The sequence below is a fragment of the Salmo salar genome, chromosome ssa08 (assembly GCF_905237065.1).
Source record: "Salmo salar chromosome ssa08, Ssal_v3.1, whole genome shotgun sequence".
NCBI lineage: Eukaryota > Metazoa > Chordata > Actinopteri > Salmoniformes > Salmonidae > Salmo > Salmo salar.
The window spans coordinates 24,683,659-24,707,458 of NC_059449.1; the positions used below are offsets into that span (position 1 = coordinate 24,683,659).

Here is a 23,800-nt window from a genome sequence, read left to right on the forward strand (position 1 = left end):
CCCATCCCAGCCTGCACTAACACCAGTAAAGGTAAGTCAGTTCAAACCAGGGTTTGGGGTCAATTACATTTAAAATTCCAGTCAATTCAGAAAGTTAACCAAATTCCACTTCCATATTTTCCTTATTGAATATAATCGGATGTCCTGAATTAACTTGAATGGAATTGACCCCCAACCCCAGGTCAAATTCCCATACTAATAGCTTTTCTCCCAAATGGCACCCTATTCCCTACCAGTAGTAGGGTACTATAACGAATAGGGTTCCAGAGCCCATTGGGTTCTGGTCTAAAGTAGTCCACTATGTTGGAACAGAACCAGCAGCCATGATTTAATGTATGTCAGATTGGGTTATGTTGGACTAATGTTGACCTAAAGTTGTGGTGAGATTGTGGTGATGTTGTGTTTCCAGCTCGGAAGCAGGAAATTATCAAAGTCACAGAGCAGCTGATCGAATCCATCAACAACGGAGACTTCGAGGCCTACGCGTGAGTCCTGCTCTGTCTGTGTGTGTTTAGGGCTAGGATGTGTGTGTGTGTTTGTTTAGGGCTAGGTCGTGTGTGTGTGTGTGAGGTGTGTGTGTGTTTAGGGCTAGGTCGTGTGTGTGTGTGTGTGTGTGTGTGTGTGTGTGTGTGTGTGTGTGTGTGTGTGTGTGTGTGTGTGTGTGTGTGTGTGTGTGTGTGTGTTTTAGGGCTAGGCCTACGCGTGAGTCCTGCTCTGTCTGTGTGTGTTTAGGGCTAGGATGTGTGTGTGTGTGTGTGTTTAGGGCTAGGACGTGTGTGTGTGTGTGTTTAGGGCTAGGACGTGTGTGTGTGTGTGTGTGTGTTTAGGGCTAGGACGTGTGTGTGTGTGTGTGTGTGTGTTTAGGGCTAGGACGTGTGTGTGTGTGTGTGTTTTAGGGCTAGGTCGTGTGTGTGTTTTGGTGTGTGTGTGTTTTAGGGCTAGGACGTGTGTGTGTGTGTGTGTGTGTTTAGGGCTAGGTCGTGTGTGTGTTTAGGGCTAGGACGTGTGTGTGTTGTGTTTAGGGCTAGGACGTGTGTGTGTTGTGTGTGTGTGTGTGTGTGTTTAGGGCTAGGACGTGTGTGTGTGTGTGTGTGTTTAGGGCTAGGACGTGTGTGTGTGTGTGTGTTTAGGGCTAGGACGTGTGTGTGTGTGTGTGTGTGTTTAGGGCTAGGACGTGTGTGTGTGTGTGTGTGTGTGTTTAGGGCTAGGACGTGTGTGTGTGTTTAGGGCTAGGGTGTGTGTGTGTTTAGGGCTAGGACGTGTGTGTGTGTGTGTGTGTGTGTGTGTGTTTAGGGCTAGGTCGTGTGTGTGTGTGTGTGTGTGTGTGTTAGGGCTAGGACGTGTGTGTGTGTGTATGTGTGTGTGTGTGTGTTTAGGGCTAGGACGTGTGTGTGTGTGTGTGTGTTAGGGCTAGGTCGTGTGTGTGTGTGTGTGTGTTTAGGGCTAGGACGTGTGTGTGTGTGTGTGTGTGTGTGTTTTAGGGCTAGGACGTGTGTGTGTGTGTGTGTTTAGGGCTAGGACGTGTGTGTGTGTGTGTGTGTGTGTGTGTGTGTTTAGGGCTAGGACGTGTGTGTGTGTGTGTGTGTGTTTAGGGCTAGGACGTGTGTGTGTGTGTGTGTGTGTTTTAGGGCTAGGTCGTGTGTGTGTGTGTGTGTGTTTAGGGCTAGGACGTGTGTGTGTGTGTGTGTGTGTTTAGGGCTAGGACGTGTGTGTGTGTGTGTGTGTGTTTAGGGATAGGACGTGTGTGTGTGTGTGTTTAGGCTAGGACGTGTGTGTGTGTGTGTTTAGGGCTGTGTGTGTGTGTGTGTTTAGGGCTAGGACGTGTGTGTGTGTGTGTGTGTTTTAGGGCTAGGACGTGTGTGTGTGTGTGTGTGTGTTTAGGGCTAGGACGTGTGTGTGTGTGTGTTACTCTGGTTCTTTGGGATTGTTGTTCCACCACATTGCAGCTGACAGATCTACTACAAATCACCTTGATGATCATACAGTAACAATTTACCCACAATGCCCATTTACCCACACCTCTATTTTTGTGTTACTATGGTCACTAGTAGTACACTATATAGGGAATAGGGCCCTGGTCACTAGTAGTTCACTATATAGGGAATAGGGCCCTGGTCACTAGTAGTTCACTATATAGGGAATAGGGCCCTGGTCACTAAAGTAGTTCACTATATAGGGAATAGGGCTCTGGTCACTAGTAGTTCACTATATAGGGAATAGGGCTCTGGTCACTAGTAGTTCACTATATAGGGAATAGGGCTCTGGTCTAAAGTAGTTCACTATATAGGGAATAGGGCTCTGGTCCTAAAGTAGTTCACTATATAGGGAATAGGGCTCTGGTCACTAGTAGTTCACTATATAGGGAATAGGGCTCTGGTCTAAAGTAGTTCACTATATAGGGAATAGGGCTCTGGTCACTAGTAGTTCACTATATAGGGAATAGGGCTCTGGTCTAAAGTAGTTCACTATATAGGGAATAGGGCTCTGGTCTAACTAGTAGTTCACTATATAGGGAATAGGGCTCTGGTCACTAGTAGTTCACTATATAGGGAATAGGGCTCTGGTCACTAGTAGTTCACTATATAGGGAATAGGGCTCTGGTCACTAGTAGTTCACTATATAGGGAATAGGGCTCTGGTCTAAAGTAGTTCACTATATAGGGAATAGGGCTCTGGTCTAACTAGTAGTTCACTATATAGGGAATAGGGCTCTGGTCACTAGTAGTTCACTATATAGGGAATAGGGCTCTGGTCACTAGTAGTTCACTATATAGGGAATAGGGCTCTGGTCACTAGTAGTTCACTATATAGGGAATAGGGCCCTGGTCACTAGTAGTTCACTATATAGGGAATAGGGCCCTGGTCACTAGTAGTTCACTATATAGGGAATAGGGCTCTGGTCTAAAGTAGTTCACTATATAGGGAATAGGGCTCTGGTCACTAGTAGTTCACTATATAGGGAATAGGGCTCTGGTCACTAGTAGTTCACTATATAGGGAATAGGGCTCTGGTCACTAGTAGTTCACTATATAGGGAATAGGGCTCTGGTCACTAGTAGTTCACTATATAGGGAATAGGGCTCTGGTCACTAGTAGTTCACTATATAGGGAATAGGGCTCTGGTCACTAGTAGTTCACTATATAGGGAATAGGGCTCTGGTCTACTAGTAGTTCACTATATAGGGAATAGGGCTCTGGTCACTAGTAGTTCACTATATAGGGAATAGGGCTCTGGTCTAACTAGTAGTTCACTATATAGGGAATAGGGCTCTGGTCACTAGTAGTTCACTATATAGGGAATAGGGCTCTGGTCACTAGTAGTTCACTATATAGGGAATAGGGCTCTGGTCTAACTAGTAGTTCACTATATAGGGAATAGGGCTCTGGTCACTAGTAGTTCACTATATAGGGAATAGGGCTCTGGTCACTAGTAGTTCACTATATAGGGAATAGGGCTCTGGTCACTAGTAGTTCACTATATAGGGAATAGGGCTCTGGTCAACTAGTAGTGCACTATATAGGGAATAGGGCTCTGGTCTAAAGTAGTTCACTATATAGGCAATAGGGCTCTGGTCACTAGTAGTACACTATATAGGGAATAGGGCTCTGGTCACTAGTAGTTCACTATATAGGGAATAGGGCCCTGGTCACTAGTAGTTCACTATATAGGGAATAGGGCTCTGGTCACTAGTAGTTCACTATATAGGGAATAGGGCTCTGGTCACTAGTAGTTCACTATATAGGGAATAGGGCTCTGGTCACTAGTAGTTCACTATATAGGGAATAGGGCTCTGGTTACTAGTAGTTCACTATATAGGGAATAGGGCTCTGGTCTAAAGTAGTTCACTATATAGGGAATAGGGCTCTGGTCACTAGTAGTTCACTATATAGGGAATAGGGCTCTGGTCACTAGTAGTTCACTATATAGGGAATAGGGCTCTGGTCACTAGTAGTTCACTATATAGGGAATAGGGCTCTGGTCACTAGTAGTTCACTATATAGGGAATAGGGCTCTGGTCACTAGTAGTTCACTATATAGGGAATAGGGCTCTGGTCACTAGTAGTTCACTATATAGGGAATAGGGCTCTGGTCACTAGTAGTTCACTATATAGGGAATAGGGCTCTGGTTACTAGTAGTTCACTATATAGGGAATAGGGCTCTGGTCACTAGTAGTTCACTATATAGGGAATAGGGCTCTGGTCACTAAGTAGTTCACTATATAGGGATTAGGGCTCTGGTCACTAGTAGTTCACTATATAGGGAATAGGGCTCTGGTCACTAAGTAGTTCACTATATAGGGAATAGGGCTCTGGTCTAAAGTAGTTCACTATATAGGGAATAGGGCTCTGGTCACTAGTAGTTCACTATATAGGGAATAGGGCTCTGGTCACTAGTAGTTCACTATATAGGGAATAGGGCTCTGGTCACTAGTAGTGCACTATATAGGGAATAGGGCTCTGGTCACTAGTAGTTCACTATATAGGGAATAGGGCTCTGGTCACTAGTAGTTCACTATATAGGGAATAGGGCTCTGGTCACTAGTAGTTCACTATATAGGGAATAGGGCTCTGGTTACTAGTAGTTCACTATATAGAGAATAGGGCTCTGGTCACTAGTAGTTCACTATATAGGGAATAGGGCTCTGGTCACTAGTAGTTCACTATATAGGGAATAGGGCTCTGGTCACTAGTAGTTCACTATATAGGGAATAGGGCTCTGGTCACTAGTAGTTCACTATATAGGGATTAGGGCTCTGGTCACTAGTAGTTCACTATATAGGGAATAGGGCTCTGGTCACTAGTAGTTCACTATATAGGGAATAGGGCCCTGGTCACTAGTAGTTCACTATATAGGGAATAGGGCTCTGGTCACTAGTACTTCACTATATAGGGAATAGGGCCCTGGTCACTAGTAGTTCACTATATAGGGAATAGGGCTCTGGTCTAAAGTAGTTCACTATATAGGGAATAGGGCTCTGGTCACTAGTAGTTCACTATATAGGGAATAGGGCTCTGGTCACTAGTAGTTCACTATATAGGGAATAGGGCTCTGGTCACTAGTAGTTCACTATATAGGGAATAGGGTCCTGGTCACTAGTAGTTCACTATATAGGGAATAGGGCCCTGGTCACTAGTAGTTCACTATATAGGGAATAGGGCTCTGGTCACTAGTAGTTCACTATATAGGGAATAGGGTGCCATATGGGACTCAGACTGTGTTTGTTTCCAACAGGAAGATCTGTGATCCTGGTCTGACGTCGTTTGAACCAGAAGCTCTGGGGAACCTGGTAGAGGGACATGACTTCCATCGCTTCTACTTCGACAACGGTAACACATTCATCAGTAAAGTCATTTCGAAGATACAGTTATTGATTAGAGGTATTGATTAGTAGAGGTATTGATTAGCTATTCATTAGTAGAGTTATTATTCAGCTATTGATTAGTAGAGGTATTGATTAGCTATTCATTAGTAGAGTTATTAATCAGCTATTGATTAGTAGAGTTATTAATTAGCTATTCATTAGTAGAGGTATTAATCAGCTATTGATTAGTAGAGTTATTGATTAGCTATTCATTAGTAGAGGTATTAATCAGCTATTGATTAGTAGAGTTATTAATCAGCCATTTATGGTTAGTAGAGGTATTGATTAGCTATTCATTAGTAGAGTTATTAATCAGCTATTGATTAGTAGAGGTATTGATTAGCTATTCATTAGTAGAGGTTTTTATTAGTATTGGTATGGTTTAGTAGAGGTATTGATTAGCTATTCATTAGTAGAGTTATTAATCAGCTATTGATTAGTAGAGGTATTGATTAATAGACTTGATTAGCTATTGATTAGTAGAGTTATTGATTAGAGGTATTGATTAGCTATTGATTAGTAGAGGTATTGATTAGCAGTTATTGATTAGTATAGGTATTGATTAGCTATTGATTAGTAGAGTTATTGATTAGTAGAGTTATTGATTAGTATAGGTATTGGTTAGTAGAGGCATTGATTAGCTATTGATCAGCTATGGATTAGTAGATGTATTGATTAGTAGAATTTATGAATCAGGTATTGATTTGTAGTTATTGATTAGCTATTGATGAATAGTTATGTCTGTTACTGAGAACTACAACTCCCACTAGCTAACTAAGGCCTGTCTGTCTCTCTCTCTCCATCTCCCTCGTCCTCCCTCCTCTCCTTCCAGCCCTGTCTAAAGGTAACAAGCCGGTGCACACCATCCTCCTCAACCCTCACGTCCATCTGATAGGTAGGAAATCAGCCATTTCTAATTATTAGAACAATAATATATGCTACTTAGCAGACGCTTTTATCAAAAGACACTTACAATAATGTGTGTATATATTTTCCATATGGGAGGCCCTGGGAATTGAACCTACTATCCTGGTATTGCAAGCACCATGCTTTACCAACTGAACATTATGTTGATTTTTCTGGGCTATGTTTTTTGAAATCTTGTTTCTGGTTGGTATTCAAATATACACTGTAAGTACATTTCAATTCAAGTCGGAAAGTAGACCATATTCAAATTTCCCATTCCAAATTGTCCTGAAGCATTGAAGTGAATATTGGAATGGGAATTCCAGTGTACTTCCTGAATTGAAACAAGATGGATGCCAACCCCCCCTGGGAACATATGTACAATGTGTTTATGATGTTGACATGAAACAAGGAAAGGTGAACTAATGAGAAGGTCTATCTAGCGGAGAACGCTGCGTGCATCGCCTACATCCGACTGAGCCAGTACATGGACGCGGGGGGGATGCCTCGCACCATGCAGTCTGAGGAGACCCGCGTCTGGCATCGCAGAGAGGGAAAGTGGCAGAACATTCACTTCCACCGCTCCGGCTCGCCCAGCGTACCATCCCAGTAAGAAACATATATTAATCAATCAATGAAAACATACATTAATCAGTTATAATGATTATAAATAAACCGATTTCAGAACATTCACTTCCACCAGTCTGTAGTGTCCAGTGTAGACTACCTTCCCAGTCTGTAGTGTCCAGTGTAGACTACCTTCCCAGTCTGTAGTGTCCAGCGTAGACTATCTTCCCAGTCTGTAGTGTCCAGTGTATACTACCTTCCCAGTCTGTAGTGTCCAGTGTAGACTACCTTCCAGTCTGTCGTGTCCAGTGTAGGCTACCTTCCCAGTCTGTAGTGTCCAGTGTGGACTACCTTCCTAGTCTATAATGTCCAGCATAGACTACCTTCCCAGTCTGTAGTGTCCAGTGTAGACTACCTTCCCAGTCTGTAGTGTCCAGTGTAGACAACCTTCCCAGTCTGTAGTGTCCAGTGTAGACTACCTTCCTAGTCTGTAGTGTCCACCTTCCCAGTCTGTAGTGTCCAGTGTAGACTACCTTCCTAGTCTGTAGTGTCCAGCGTAGACTACCTTCCAGTCTGTAGTGTCCAGCGTCGACTACCTTCCCAGAAAATTGTCTTGTGGTGCAATAACTAATCTCCACCACAGGAGGGCGCCACGTACATGCTTACCATGCTACTGTAATGGTTACTGTACTGTTTCCTCATCCTGGTACTGGGGACATTGTAGTTGTTGCCCTAGCATTAACACACCTGATTTAACTAATCAACTCATCAAGCCTTTAATTATTTGATTCAGGTGTGTAGTGTTAGGGTAACAACTACAAAGTTCACCTTTGGGGTTCCCAGGACCAGGATGAAAGAAACACTGGGTTAGAGTCAACTCTACCTCTCCCACTAGTCTAAAACAACCTCTACAGGCAGACCCTGACTACACGGATATCACTCTGATTCTGGGTTGAATCTCATTTCCTTTCCCCCTGTGTGTGTGTGTGTGTCTGTGTGTGTATTTTACAGTTAATGGAATATCAAGCTTCAGTCTAAACTCCCAAGACAGGCAACAATCAACTAGCCAACCCGTGGTCACCATTTTACCTCTAACCCCTCTGTATGGACATGACATCACACAGGAAAAGGAAATCAACCCTAAAGGTCGTCAGTCATCCTAACCACCTAGGCTGCGTCCCTAATGGCACCCTATTCCCTACATAAGGCCCATGGGCTCTGGTCAAAAGTAGTGCACTATATAGGGAATAGGGTTCCGTTTGGGACTTAGCCCCCCCCCCCCCTAGAGCGGCCTGCAGCAGACCATGGCCATTATCCACTGGAGCATATTACCTGACATCTGGTTTTTAAACTGTTTTTGGTGCATTTTAAATGTATAGAGATGTTTAAAAATCTACTGCTGTCACTCCTCCCATTTTGAACTTGTATTTGTACGTGTGTTTTACGTGTTGCACTACGAAATATTTAAAGATCAGAATGTTAAAATCGAGCTTGCTTTTGTTCTGGTGAAATGTATATATATTATATATTGTGATTGTTGATTAAAAAAATTTAATAAAATAAACATTAAATTGCTATTCTTGCTATATCATAGGAGTTTTAAGAAAATTCGTAAAAATTCTGTATGTAAGTTTATGTTTGCGTTGAGCTAGTTGCTAATGTTTTGTTGAGCTAGGTGCTAATGTTTGGTTGAGCTAGGTGCTAATGTGTTATTGAGCTAGGTGCTAATGTGTTATTGAGCTAGGTGCTAATGTTTGGTTGAGCTAGTTGCTAATGTTTGGTTGAGCTAGGTGCTAATGTTTGGTTGAGCTAGGTGCTAATGTTTGGTAGCTAGCTAATGTTTATTGAGTTAGGTGCTAATGTTTGGTTGAGCTAGGTGCTAATGTTTGGTTGAGCTAGGTGCTAATGTTTGGTTGAGCTAGGTGCTAATGTTTGGTTGAGCTAGGTGCTAATGTTTTATTGAGCTAGGTGCTAATGTTTGGTTGAGCTAGGTGCTAATGTTTGGCTGAGCTAGGTGCTAATGTTTCGTTGCTGTTATGTTTTTGAGCTTTTTGTTAGCTAGGTGCTAATGTTTGGTTGAGCTAGGTGCTAATGTTTGGTTGAGCTAGGTGCTAATGTTTTATTGAGCTAGGTGCTAAATAAACATTAAATTGCTATTCTTGCTATATCATAGGAGTTTTAAGAAAATTCGTAAAAATTCTGTATGTAAGTTTATGTTTTGCGTTGAGCTAGTTGCTAATGTTTTGTTGAGCTAGGTGCAAATGTTTGGTTGAGCTAGGTGCTAATGTGTTATTGAGCTAGGTGCTAATGTGTTATTGAGCTAGGTGCTAATGTTTGGTTGAGCTAGTTGCTAATGTTTGGTTGAGCTAGGTGCTAATGTTTGGTTGAGCTAGGTGCTAATGTTTTATTGAGCTAGGTGCTAATGTTTTGTTGAGCTAGGTGCTAATGTTTGGTTGAGCTAGGTGCTAATGTTTGGTTGAGCTAGGTGCTAATGTTTTATTGAGCTAGGTGCTAATGTTTGGTTGAGCTAGGTGCTAATGTTTGGTTGAGCTAGGTGCTAATGTTTTATTGAGCTAGGTGCTAATGTTTGGTTGAGCTAGGTGCTAATGTTTGGGTGAGCTAGGTGCTAATGTTTGGTTGAGCTATTTGCTAATGTTTGCGTTGAGCTAGGTGCTAATGTTTGGTTGAGCTATTTGCTAATGTTTTATTGAGCTAGTGCTTATGTTTGCGTTGAGCTAGGTGCTAATGTTTGGTTGAGTTAGGTGCTAATGTTTGGTTGAGCTCGTTGCTAATGTTTTGTTGAGCTCGGTGCTCATGTTTGGTTGAGCTAGGTGCTAATGTTTGGTTGAGCTAGGTGCTAATGTTTGGTTGAGCTATTTGCTAATGTTTTATTGAGCTAGGTGCTAATGTTTGGTTGAGCTATTTGCTAATGTTTTATTGAGCTAGTGCTAATGTTTGGTTGAGCTATTTGCTAATGTTTTGTTGAGCTAGGTGCTAATGTTTGGTTGAGCTAGGTGCTAATGTTTGGGTGAGCTAGGTGCTAATGTTTGGTTGAGCTATTTGCTAATGTTTGCGTTGAGCTAGGTGCTAATGTTTGGTTGAGCTATTTGCTAATGTTTTATTGAGCTAGTGCTTATGTTTGCGTTGAGCTAGGTGCTAATGTTTGGTTGAGTTAGGTGCTAATGTTTGGTTGAGCTCGTTGCTAATGTTTTGTTGAGCTCGTTGTTCATGTTTAAGTAATTGGGTTTGGACATTATGTACTCCTTATTTAACTCATAGGATTGCAAAATTCCCAGGTTTTCCAGAAATCCTGGTTGGAAGAGTCCCAGAATCAGGAGAAAACAAGCAGGAAATCCGTACCCCACCAAACAGGATTCCTGGAAAACCTGGACATTTTGGGAACGTTACCAGAATTTTGCAACCCAACGCCCAACCTTGGTTACTAGTACTTCACTATATAGGGAATAGGGCTCTGGTCACTAGTAGTTCACTATATAGGGAATAGGGCTCTGGTCACTAGTACTTCACTATATAGGGAATAGGGCTCTGGTCACTAGAAGTTCACTATATAGGGAATAGGGCTCTGGTCACTAGTACTTCACTATATAGGGAATAGGGCTCTGGTCACTAGTACTTCACTACATAGGGAATAGGGCTCTGGTCACTAGTAGTTCACTATATAGGGAATAGGGCTCTGGTCACTAGTAGTTCACTATATAGGGAATAGGGCTCTGGTCACTAGAAGTTCACTATATAGGGAATAGGGCTCTGGTCACTAGTAGTGCACTATATAGGGAATAGGGCTCTGGTCACTAGTAGTTCACTATATAGGGATTAGGGCTCTGGTCACTAGTAGTTCACTATATAGGGAATAGGGCTCTGGTCACTAGAAGTTCACTATATAGGGAATAGGGCCCTGGTCACTAGTACTTCACTATATAGGGAATAGGGCTCTGGTCACTAGAAGTTCACTATATAGGGAATAGGGCTCTGGTCACTAGTAGTTCACTATATAGGGATTAGGGCTCTGGTCACTAGAAGTTCACTATATAGGGAATAGGGCTCTGGTCACTAGAACTTCACTATATAGGGATTAGGGCTCTGGTCACTAGTAGTTCACTATATAGGGAATAGGGCTCTGGTCACTAGTAGTTCACTATATAGGGAATAGGGCTCTGGTCACTAGAAGTTCACTATATAGGGATTAGGGCTCTGGTCACTAGAAGTTCACTATATAGGGATTAGGGCTCTGGTCACTAGTAGTTCACTATATAGGGAATAGGGCTCTGGTCACTAGAAGTTCACTATATAGGGAATAGGGCTCTGGTCACTAGTAGTTCACTATATAGGGAATAGGGCTCTGGTCACTAGTAGTTCACTATATAGGGAATAGGGCTCTGGTCACTAGTAGTTCACTATATAGGGAATAGGGCCCTGGTCACTAGTAGTGCACTATAGAGGGAATAGGGTGCTAGTTGGGATGTAACCAGTGAGATGTGTTTGTTTGCCTTTATAACAGAAGGCCTCATTATGCCATTATGAGAAATAAAGACCACATTGGTAGGTATGCATGGGGGCGGGGTTATCGGGAGTATGATTATATAATGAGAATATCTTGTTTATATTTGTGAATCACTGAGATGTTTGTTGATAATGATATTGAACATCGGACCTGTCTGTCCTTCCTGTTGTCTTCAACCAGTCCTCCTGTCTGTCCTTCCTGTTGTCTTCAACCAGTCCTCCTGTCTGTCCTTCCTGTTGTCTTCAACCAGTCCTCCTGTCTGTCCTTCCTGTTGTCTTCAACCAGTCCTCCTGTCTGTCCTTCCTGTTGTCTTCAACCAGTCCTCCTGTCTGTCCTTCCTGATCTCTTCAACCAGTCCTCCTGTCTGTCCTTCCTGTCCTCTTCAACCAGTCCTCCTGTCTGTCCTTCCTGTTATCTTCAACCAGTCCTCCTGTCTGTCCTTCCTGTTGTCTTCAACCAGTCCTCCTGTCTGTCCTTCCTGTTCTCTTCAACCAGTCCCGTCTGTCCTTCCTGTTGTCTTCAACCAGTCCTCCTGTCTGTCCTTCCTGTTGTCTTCAACCAGTCCTCCTGTCTGTCCTTCCTGTTCTCTTCAACCAGTCCTCCTGTCTGTCCTTCCTGATCTCTTCAACCAGTCCTCCTGTCTGTCCTTCCCTGTCCTTCCTGTTGTCTTCAACCAGTCCTCCTGTCTGTCCTTCCTGATCTCTTCAACCAGTCCTCCTGTCTGTCTTTCCTGTTCTCTTCAACCAGTCCTCCTGTCTGTCCTTCCTGTTGTCTTCAACCAGTCCTGTCTGTCCTTCCCTGTCCTTCCTGTTGTCTTCAACCAGTCCTCCTGTCTGTCCTTCCTGATCTCTTCAACCAGTTTCATTAGCCCCGTTTATACTTGGTTTGTGCCCACATTTTCAGACATGCAGGTCTACACACGGTATTAAAATGTGTATCTTATTCGTCCACTGTGTTTGCATTGTGACCAGATATCCTGTTCCCTCCCTGTAGGCTATTTATTTGACAGATATTCTTTCAAAATAACATTTTATTTATTATTTTTAAGGTGTACACAATAACGACGCATTGTGATCAGATCTTCCTGGTAGTCAGACAGGCATTGTGATCAGATAGCTGTGAGTATAGACAGATGTGGACAGAGAAACCATTTAATGCATCATAATGATGGATAATCCCTCTAAAGTCATTGACAGGTGGCACCAATACAGTATGTGTCTTAAAATTAAGAAATATTATTTTGAAAGAATATCTTCTGCTGTACCCAACACACACGGAGAGGCTGGAGAAGTGATCTGTCAGTAATCACTAGACTACAGACAGGAGGAGGGAGGATCTGTCAGTAATCACTAGACTACAGACAGAAGGTCTGTCATTCACTAACCACAGGAGGAGGATCTATCAGTATTCGATCACTAGACTACAGACAGGAGGAGGATCTTCAGTATCACTAGAAGTCTATCAGTAATCACTAGACTACAGACAGGAGGAGGGAGGATCTGTCAGTAATCACTAACTACAGACTGGAGGAGGAGGATCTGTCAGTAATCACTAGACTACAGACAGGAGGAGGATCTGTCAGTGATCACTAGACTACAGACAGGGTGATTTGTCAGTGATCACTAGACTACAGACAGGAGGATCTATCAGTGATCACTAGACAACAGACAGGAGGAGGATCTATCAGTGATCACTAGACTTCATTGACTTGTTGGAAAGGTGACATCCTATGACGGTGCCACGTTGAAAGTCACTGAGCTCTTCATTAAGGCCATTCTACTGCCAATGTTTGTCTATAGAGATCGCATGGCTGTGTGCTCAATTTGATACACCTGCCAGCAATGGGTGTGGCTGAAATATCCGAATCCACTCATTTGAAGGGGTGTCCACATACTTTTATATTATATGTTGTCGGTGACCCCTTCACCTTGAGAAACACATTGAGGTGTGCAGCATTGCAGGATCCAAATAATGGCCTACGTCCTACCACACCATCTCCAGAGATAGCTGTGCACATGGAGATTGTTTCCCCCCACGTTGTTCAGGCATTTGGACGGTCGCCCGTTGTGCCGATGAGGTTCCGCCCACGGCGACCAAGTTGAAGCCCGCTTCATCAACAAAGATATAGTTGTGATGGTTCACAGCAGCATCAGGCACCATCACCCTCTAAAAAAATATATTTTGGTTAGTTATTTTTTACAGTATAGTTCCAGTATGATATTGTGAAGTAGCATGTGTATTAATAGTAACAGTAATACAGTATATTGTGCTGTAGCTGAACATACTCGGCCCGCGGTTGTTTCACCCGGTCATTGTTTCTCTCAAAAGGCACCAGGTAAATTAGTTTTATAGATACCTGGTGCCTCTTCAAAAGGCGGGGAGATTGTTGGTAGGCTGATGGATACCACAGAACAAAAGGTGTCATCGTTCTCCTCAATGGCCTGCTTTATTTAAGAGACAGCCGCATGGCATTCCTGACCCTCACCTTTTTTCCACCACTGCCCTCTCTTGCTGATTGGTCAACACACGACCACGCCCACCACCGTGGGGTCTTCTGTCCATTCTGATGGTAGAACAGTAAGAGGACTGTAACATGTTGTGAATTGACACGCATTACAATGTCATGTTCTGTAAATTGACACGCATTACAATATGTAATTTACTGTAAATTGACATTATAATATGTGATGTTCTGTATATGTAATGGAAAAGCATAGTTCATATCCTGCAGACTTAAAGGTTTTCTTATGCGAAATGTTCTCATGATTCAAATTGACAGTTTCAGATTGGGGTGAACTAATCTGTCAGCTTCTGCCATTCTAAGGCCTCTGTTAACCACGTGGTCAACAACGATGGTTCAGACTTCATTAGAAACAACAGTTCCCTGCCGTCTGCCTCACCCTCTATCTCTCTGATGCCCACCTCGCTGATGGGGACCATGCCCGCCTCGCTGATGGGGACCATGCCCGCCTCGTTGATGGGGACCATGCCCACAAGCTCTTTAAATTTATTTCTCTCCCTTGCTGTCTATCCTTGTAACGACGTAAGCTGAGAGTCGGGAAGCAAGTTCAGGGAGTGAATACATAAAATAAATAAATAAAACAAACACGTAAACACAAACAGCGCACCGGCATGAAACAGAAACAATGACGACTGGGGAAGAAACCAAAGGGAGTGACATATAAAGGGCAGGTAATCAAGGAGGTGATGGAGTCCAGGTGAGTGTCGTTATGCGCATAATGCTGGTGACAGGAGTGAGCCCTAACACGCAGCCTGGTGACCTAGAGGCCGGAGAGGGAGCACACGTGACAGTACCCCCCCCTCCCTGACGTGCGGATCCAGCCGCAGGACGCCGACCAAGATGACGATCCCAGGGATCTGGAGCGGACCGGTCACCTCGGCTGAGGCACGGGAACCTGCTCACCCTGCTTCGGCATGGGAGCCTATCAAACCCGCTGAGGCATGGGAGCCTACAAACCGGCTGAGGCCTCCCAGGTAGCTCCGGCTCCAACACCTGGACCCGAAATCACCCCCAACACAAAAACAGAAAAAACACTCCCTGATGCTTCCTTTTGTTGAGTCGTCAGTGTTTCTGTTCCTGTTTCACGTCGGTGCGATGTTGGTGTTTCTAGTTGTGTTCATTTATTCATTTAATGTATTCCCTCCCTGAACTTACTTCCTGACTCTCAACGTACATCCTTACAATCCTGCTCCATGGTGAAAGAAATTGCAAGTGTTCACACACCCCCTTTAATTTTGTATATATATATATATATATGTTAGCTGAATGTGTGACAGAACTCCACCAGTCCTATTTATGATATAATTTACGAAGACTATACCTTTTGAAAATGTTTTTATTTTATTTATTTTTTATCAATTAGTATATTTGAGCTTAACCATAATATTTCTTGTAATATTGGTTCTGTCTTTTCTGGTGGATTAAACTGAAATTACAAACAACTTTCTATGACTTGTTTTAAAAAGCTATTTTTGGGGGGAGGTTATTTAATTTTCAAATAACCGAAAGGGAGAGGTTGTAATCTGAAAAGGGAAAAAGGCCATTCTTGAACATGGGGTGAGTCATTCTTACTAATCTGATAGAGAACCAGTTCGGATTTAAGAATATTTTTTTTTATATGACTGAAGCATTTAGTGAGAGGTGTAATGCTTTAATATTTAATCATTTCTGCCCTCCGAATTCATAGTCATTATATGAATAGGCCTGTTTAATTGTCTGACTTGCCATTCCAAATAAAATGTAATCTTTTTTGCTCATATAATTTAAAAAACTAAGAAAATTGTGAAATCAAATTAGCAATAACGAGTAGTCATTCTGTATGGTTATCATGTATCATACATGTAATTTAAATGTTAATGCTTTACAGACACACATTTTGTTTCTGTAGTTCTCAAAATCCATAGATAGTAGACAAAAATCTACAGGTTTACCAAACGGTTAAGTGGTTAACCATTAAGCACAGTTGGATTAAGTGATGGTCAAATGTATTTAAACAAATGAGAAGAGAATCATATGAAAAGTGTTGTGAAGAATTGCATTGTGAAAGGCAATTACTTTTATATGAAAGGTATTTCTAGATGAAACACTGACTAGGTTTTGGTGAAAAAGTTACTGTGTGATTTTGTGTCTTGTACTTTAGTCAATTGAAAATGTGCATAAAGTAATAAAAAAAAAGCCTTTTTGATGATCTGTTTGGAGTTTCGTACTAAAGAGTTGTGAAATTTTACCACATGCTTGTGAAAATAGTACAAAAGCGATAAAAAATAAATATACAAGCTTTTTAGGACGTGGTTTTGATGGTATTTACAGCGTTTCAAATCATATTTAAATAAAGCTTTCTGAAATGTCACTGTTTCATCCACAAGTGGTGCCTGGAGAAGTAGGTATTCTCTAATTTTATAAACGACCCGTGAAGGAAAGGAGCCCGGTGTGAAAAGTTCTGTTTTCCTACAGTTCCTACAGCTTTGGTGTGGGTTTTCCTATAGTTTTGTGTGGGTTTTCCTATATTCCTGTTTCCTACAGTTTCTATAGTTTTGTGTGGGTTTTCCTACAGCTTTGTGTGGGTTTTCCTACAGTTCCTATAGTTATGTGTTGGTTTTCCTACATATTTTGTTATAAAAAATTACCAAAATTGATTGATTGATCTCAGTCCTTAACAATGCTTAAACCACATAAGGATATTTTTGTGAGGCTGTAGTTGCCCTTTAATGAAATGGATGAATGAATCTCCTTGCAAGAGTTTTTGGATAACAGTGTTTCTGTGGGCGACAATTGTCAAGTCGCGTCATTAAGAATCTGGTATTAGGATATAAACAAACCAACTTAGTTTTGCAATGATTATTTAATTCATCTTTAAGTAAATAGAATGATAGTACAAATGGAAAATATGATGTTCGTATATACGGTCTCCCTGTAACACCACGCAGGGCAGACAGAGAAGAGAGCGACACATCCTTTGTTCATCCTTAAATTCTCTGACAGAGATAGTTCCCGCTCATTGCTGGCCTGTCAGAGCGAGGATGAGCGTGGTTTAAACTTCCTCATCCTATCGTCGGCGTGCAGGCTGGTCCCAGCCTCATGACGCACTTCCTGTTGCCGGGTGTAGTTCTTGTCTTCAGCAGTTGACTTATCCGTAGTTTATATACTTAATATTGTAACATAGCTTCCCCGGTATATTATATAGGTTATGCAAACAAATAGCCAGTTCAACCCTAACAATCCCCCTTTTCACACCCCCTGGGGTGTGAACATACTCCAATAAGAAATTTCAGAGAAATTTAGGATTCCCCCTTTTGACACCCCCTAGTGTGTCACTAAACACAATTTGTATATCTCCATTTTAATGATTAGATATTTAGATGAAAAAAAAAACCCTCACATCCTTCCGGCTACACCTCACTTGTAGGTTGACTACCAGTCACCCAGGAACTTCAAACCTTCACATAAGGAAAGACAAATAGTACACAGGATAAATTCAAAACATATTATTTAAAAAACGTATAAAAGAAGACCTTCTTGCAACAGTGGCTACACCTAACATGTGTGGGACAGACACTTTGTCCCATGGTTTAAACCTTCACATCCACCTGCCACTACATTCAATACATATGAAATTACTGTGGATAGGCTTTATTCAACCACTTCCTCAACAGCAAACCAAGGATCGTCCTCGGACAGACCCATCTTTTGCCCAGAGCTGGATTTAGTGTTCTCCGGGGTCAATACTATCAAAGGCATCATTCCGGTTGCTCTGACAACATCTGTAAAATACTTTCTTAAGCATGGGATTATACAGGCAGCACAACACATCAATAATAGGAACACAAGCACTAGGGTCAGAAATCCAGTAACCACCATAGATGTGTACTTGCCAAAAAAGATATTCATCCAATTCCCTTCGTCTACCCCCGCTACAACCTTCATTTCAGCAGGTAGCTTGTCAAGTCTCAGTAGGGCTTAAAATCATATCATTTCCATTAAAATCCACCCGATTGGCTAAATATTTCACATACATTATAACACATCTATTTTTATTGGATTCAGAAATTTCACACAAAATCTAACTAATTCAGGAATCTCTAAAGATGGTCTCATCTAACATGGGCTCCTCATAATTGAATGAATCCTCCACCTGGCTCGGTGGTAGGTATTTGTCATCCCATTGGTCTGAACTTTGACTCGGTCCGTATCTCACCATCTGCTCCGTTGTCGATCTCCCTATAGTTCTGGTGATTAAACCTCATACAGGTGAAAGCAGCCCATAATACAGTTCTTACAACACTTTTCCATTTCCCAAACATGAGCTGTGTTATCAGGAATGTACGTACAGCAATGAACCTAATCATTCTACCTACACCATCCTCTTTTGCCAATAACATATCGAGAGTCAGTCTATTTTACCAGGTCATGAGGGAGGTGGAGGATAATTGGTCAGAGAACCTCTTTACTGCATCCTCGGTTTCATTCATGAATCTCTGTTGATTATAAAAGATGTCATTAATCCAATCCACATTTTTATTTATTGTCAACCACCAAAATAATGTAGTGGTAAAGCCTTCACATGTTTGATTCATAGCTTTGTATTCATCTGGAACTTCCCTGAGGATTCCAATAGCATCCATCTAGACAAAGCTACTCCCATCCTGGTCAAAACTCCTCCTGTGCCAACTTTAGCTTCCTATCAAATCAAATTTATTTTTATATAGCCCTTCGTACATCAGCTGATATTCTCAAAGTGCTGTACAGAAACTCCCTAGGAAAAACTCCCTAGAAAGGCCAAAAACCTAGGAAGAAACCTAGAGAGGAACCAGGCTATGAGGGGTGGCCAGTCCTCTTCTGGCTGTGCAGGGTGGATATTATAACAGAACATGGTCAAAATGTTAAAATGTTAAAATGTTCATAAATGACCAGCATGGTCAAATAATAATAATCATAGTAGTTGTCGAGGGTGCAACAAGCACGTCCGGTGAACAGGTCAGGGTTCCATAGCCGCAGGCAGAACAGTTGAAACTGGAGCAGCAGCACGGCCAGGTGGACTGGGGACAGCAAGGAGTCATCATACCAGGTAGTCCTGAGGCATGGTCCTAGGGCTCAGGTCCTCCGAGAGAAAGACAGAAAGAGAGAAAGAGAGAATTAGAGAGAGCATATTTAAATTCACACAGGACACCGGATAAGACAAGAGAAATACTCCAGATGTAACAGACTGACCCTAGCCCCCCGACACATAAACTACTGCAGCATAAATACTGGAGGCTGAGACAGGAGGGATCAGAAGACACTGTGGCCCCATCCGATGATACCCCCTGACAGGGCCAAACAGGCAGGATATAACCCCCTATTCCTATAACTGGCCTCTGATGACTAACTCGAACTGGTTGGACCAATAACCACAGGGCGCAAGTTCCTAACCACCCTTTGTGGTAATTTCTGGCGTATGCGTCCTTTGCTGGTACTAGCCCACCCTACATCAGTTATAGGTGCTGTGAGGTTAAGAATTTTCTATTCATCTTTCAAACCTAAGTCAGTCACATTAACGATTACCTTTCAGCCATTAAAATCATCTAAGTTCTCGGTGCCATTCTTGTATCTATAACACTGGTACTCATCAGGAGTTAAGGTGAACCGAGGTGGGTTGGCTGAGTACTTCTATCTGGCCAACCCCAATTCCTGTACAGTTTTCTGCTTCCCCAGGAAGTTGTTTAATGTTTACCTTAAATTCTACATCCTGATCTTCTTTGATTCCTTATTTTGTACGTCACTCATCAGTGTATTATATAGTTTATCTTTTCATTCTCATAAATGACAACAGTGTTGTATGATTAGTACCGGAAGGTGGTGGATCTGAATGTTCAACTGCTATAACATTGTTGATCTAGTGTATATATGCATTAAATTAAGGTTTGTATTGTTTATCTAGTGTATCTGTGCATTTAATTCAAGTCTTATTATGTTTATCTATGCATTTAATTAAAGTCATATGATGTACTGATGAGACTTGATTGCCTACGGAGCTGTGAAGGGAACGGCACCTCCATACCTTCAGGCTCTGATCAGGCCCTACACCCAAACAAGGGCACTGCGTTCATCCACCTCTGGCCTGCTGGCCCCCTACCTCTGAGGAAGCACAGTTCCCGCTCAGCCCAGTCAAAACTGTTCGCTGCTTTGGCACCCCAATGGTGGAACAAGCTCCCTCACGACGCCAGGACAGCGGAGTCAATCACCACCTTCCGGAGACACCTGAAACCCCACCTCTTTAAGGAATACCTGGGATAGGATAAAGTAATCCTTCTAACCCCCCCCTTAAAAGATTTAGATGCACTATTGTAAAGTGGTTGTTCCACTGGATATCATAAGGTGAATGCACCAATTTGTAAGTCGCTCTGGATAAGAGCGTCTGCTAAATGACTTAAATGTAATGTAATGTAACTTGCTCCCTCTGATAGAACACTTTGTCACGGCTGTTGAAAGGAGCAGACCAACGTGCAGCGTGGTTGTAGTTCCACATTTTATTAAATCCGTGAAACTTTCCAAACATAACAACTGAATTTACAAAACAACAAACTGTGATGCAGCGAGAGAAACAAACACTACTCAAAATATAGTCACCCACAAACCCAGGAAGAAAACCCTACTTAAATATGATCTCCAATCAGAGGCAACGAGGATCAGCTGCCTCCAATTAGAGATCAACCCAAAAAACAACATAGAAATAGAAAAACTAGAACTAAAACATAGAAAAACACAAAACACCCCTGTCACGCCCTGACCTACTCTACTGTATAAAATTACATCTTACAAGGGTCAGGACGTGACACACTTCCTTTTTGTCCATGTGTTCTGGAATTACACACATATGCTGTTGTTCCATGTCCTGTTATTTAGCAGTAGACTGAACTAAGCTGTGATAGACGAGGATGACAAATAGTTTCGGAGCCATTTCTCAACAAGACCTCACCACAGGCCAACCGCAGCCTCTCAGTTCCATAGTCCTTTGGCTGTACATTTGAGTCACCAGCCAGTGCTTCCTCATGGCTATTGTTCTGTCTGGTTGTCACAGCAACCAAAAAAAACATAAACTGAGACCCAACTCTATTTCGTTTTGCTCTTAATTCTGCATCTTTTGAGTGATTGTTGACCGCTCCAGATTTGCAAATCTAACAATAAAATAAATTGTTTTGAAGAATCAAATCAAATCAAAATGTATTAGTCACATGCCCCAAATACAACAGGTGTAGACCTTAGTGAAATGCTTACTTACAAGCCCTTAACCAACAACGCAGTTTTAAGAAAAATAAGTGTTAAGTAACAAATAGATAAGTAAAAAGTTGTAATAACAAATAATTAAAGAACAGCAGTAAAATATTTTTATAGGCTCAACCTGATAGAACCCAGGTCTTATCTCTCTATAGGTTCCACCTTATAGAACCCAGGTCTTATCTCTCATAGGTTCCACCTGATAGAACCCAGGTCTTATCTCTCTATAGGCTCCACCTGATAGAACTTAGGTCTATTACTGCCATTCACCTACAGTATATACAGTTGAAGTCGGAAGTGTACACACACCTCAGCCAAATACATTTAAACTCAGTTTTTCACAATTCCTGACATTTAATCCTAGTAAAAATTCCCTGTCTTAGGTCAGTTAGGATCACCACTTTATTTTAAGAATGTGAAATGTCAGAATAATAGTAGCGAGAATGAGTAACGCTTCTCCAGCCGCCGGTGACAACCTGGTTTAGTTTACTACAACTCTCCTGTCCCCATGACAACCTGGTTTAGTTTACTATAACTCTCCTGTCCCGTCCCTTCGTCATGACAACCTGGTTTAGTTTACTACAACTCTCCTGTCCCTATGACAACAACCTGGATAAACTTAACACTACAACTCTAATGCAGAATCTTACTCCAGAATGAGCACTTCCCAATCTCAGGTATGTTGATTAATCAATATAAGACTATGGCATATTGTTGCCTTATGTAACTACTATTATTAATATAGTGTAGCTAGGTTAACCGTGCAAAGAAGTTTTGGGGTGGGGCGGTCAGCGGTTTACTACTATGAGGGGGGCAGCAACCCTAATTCCCACGGCTATGCTAGCTGGGACTATAAGACTATATGGTAGCTACTATGAGACTATATGGTAGCTAGGATTATAAGACTATTTGGTAGCTAGGACTATAAGACTGTATGGTAGTTAGAACTTTAAGACTATATGCTAGCTCGGACTTCAATACTATTTTGTAGCTAGGACTGTATTTTATTGTAGCTAGGACTGTAAGACTTATGGTAGCTGGTCTGTAAATTATGGTGCTAGGACACAAGACTATATTGGAGCTAGGACTGTAAGACTATATGGTAGCTAGGACTATAAGATTATATGGTAGCTAGGACTGTAAGACTATATTGGAGCTAGGACTGTAAGACTATATGGTAGCTAGGACTATAAGATTATATGGTAGCTAGGACTATAAGATTATATGGTAGCTAGGTGTCACGTCCTGACCAATATAAGTTGTTATTTTCTATGGTAGAGTGGTCAGGGTGTGTTTATGTGTTTGTTCTATGTTTTCTATTTCTGTGTTGGATTTCTAGTTTTTCTATTTCTAGGTCGGGGTTTATTGGGTTGACCTTCAATTGGAAGCAGCTGTTCCTCGTTGCCTCTAATTGGAGGTCAAATTTAGTAGGGGTGTTTCTCATGTTGTTTTGTGCATAGTTGTATCCTGTTTAGTGTATGTTCACCTGACGGAACTGTTGTCGGTCGTTTTGTTGTTTTTGTATTAGTGTTTCATTATTAAAAGTAAATTATGAGCACTTCATACGCCGCGCCTTGGTCCCCTTTGTACGACCCGCGTTACACTAGGACTATAAGAATATATGGTAGCTAGGACTATAAGATTATATTGTAGCTAGTACTGTAAGACTATATGGTAGCTAGGACTATAAGACTATATGGTAATTAGGACTGTAAGACTATATGGTAGCTAGGACTATAATACTATATGGTAGCCTGGACTATAAGACTATATGGTAGCTAGGACTATAAGACTATATGGTAGCTAGGACTATAAGACTATATTGTAGCTAGGACTATAAGATGATATGCTAGCTAGGACTATAAGACTATATGGTAGCTAGGACTATAATACTATATGGTAGCCTGGACTATTATACTATATGGTAGCTAGGACTATAAGACTATATGGTTGCTATGACTTTAAGACTATATGGTAGCTAGGGCTATAAGATGACATGGCAGCTACTGTAAGACTATGGTAGCTAGGACTGTAAGACTATATGGTCACTAGAACTTTAATACTATATGGTAGCTAGGACTATCAGACTATATGGTAGCTTGGACTTTAATACTATATTGTAGCCAGGACTGTAAGACTATTTGGTAGCTAGGACTACAAGACTATATGGTAGCTAGGACTACAAGACTATATGGTAGCTTGGACTTTAATACTATATTGTAGCTAGGACTATAAGACTATATTGTAGCTAGGAGTTTAATACTATATTGTAGCTAGGACTATATTGTAGCTAGGATTATAAGACTATATTGTAGCTAGGACTATCAGACTATATGGTAGCTAGGACTATCAGACTATAAGGTAGCTAGGAGTTTTAGACTATATGATAGCTAGGACTATTAGATTATATGGTAGCCAGGACAATAAGACTATATGGTTGCTAGGACTATCAGACTATATAGTAACTAGGACTATAAGACTATATGGTTGCTAGGACTGTCAGACTATAGGGTAAATTGCCTTAGCTACTAACAGTGTCATTGAATTACTGTAGTAATAGTGTAATAACCATGTCATAGCCTGAGTGTATGGCAGGCAACTGCAATAAAGAGAGGATAGACTGTATTCAGCTCAAACTGATCATTCAGACTTTATAAACTACAACGTG

The 23,800-nt window shown here is 41.7% G+C and overlaps 1 protein-coding gene across 1 annotated transcript in view; it reads left to right on the plus strand.

Moving 5' to 3' along the window:
• Positions 1–8,402, plus strand: part of LOC106597904 (calcium/calmodulin-dependent protein kinase type II delta 2 chain) — a 128,594-nt gene extending 120,192 nt beyond the window's left edge. Inside the window, 5 exon segments of the mRNA XM_045723059.1 lie at positions 410–485; positions 5,233–5,327; positions 6,195–6,257; positions 6,712–6,877; positions 7,847–8,402. Coding sequence (XP_045579015.1) covers positions 410–485; positions 5,233–5,327; positions 6,195–6,257; positions 6,712–6,877; positions 7,847–7,850 — 404 coding nt within the window. The 3' untranslated portion in view covers positions 7,851–8,402.
• Positions 8,403–23,800: the final 15,398 nt, after the last annotated feature.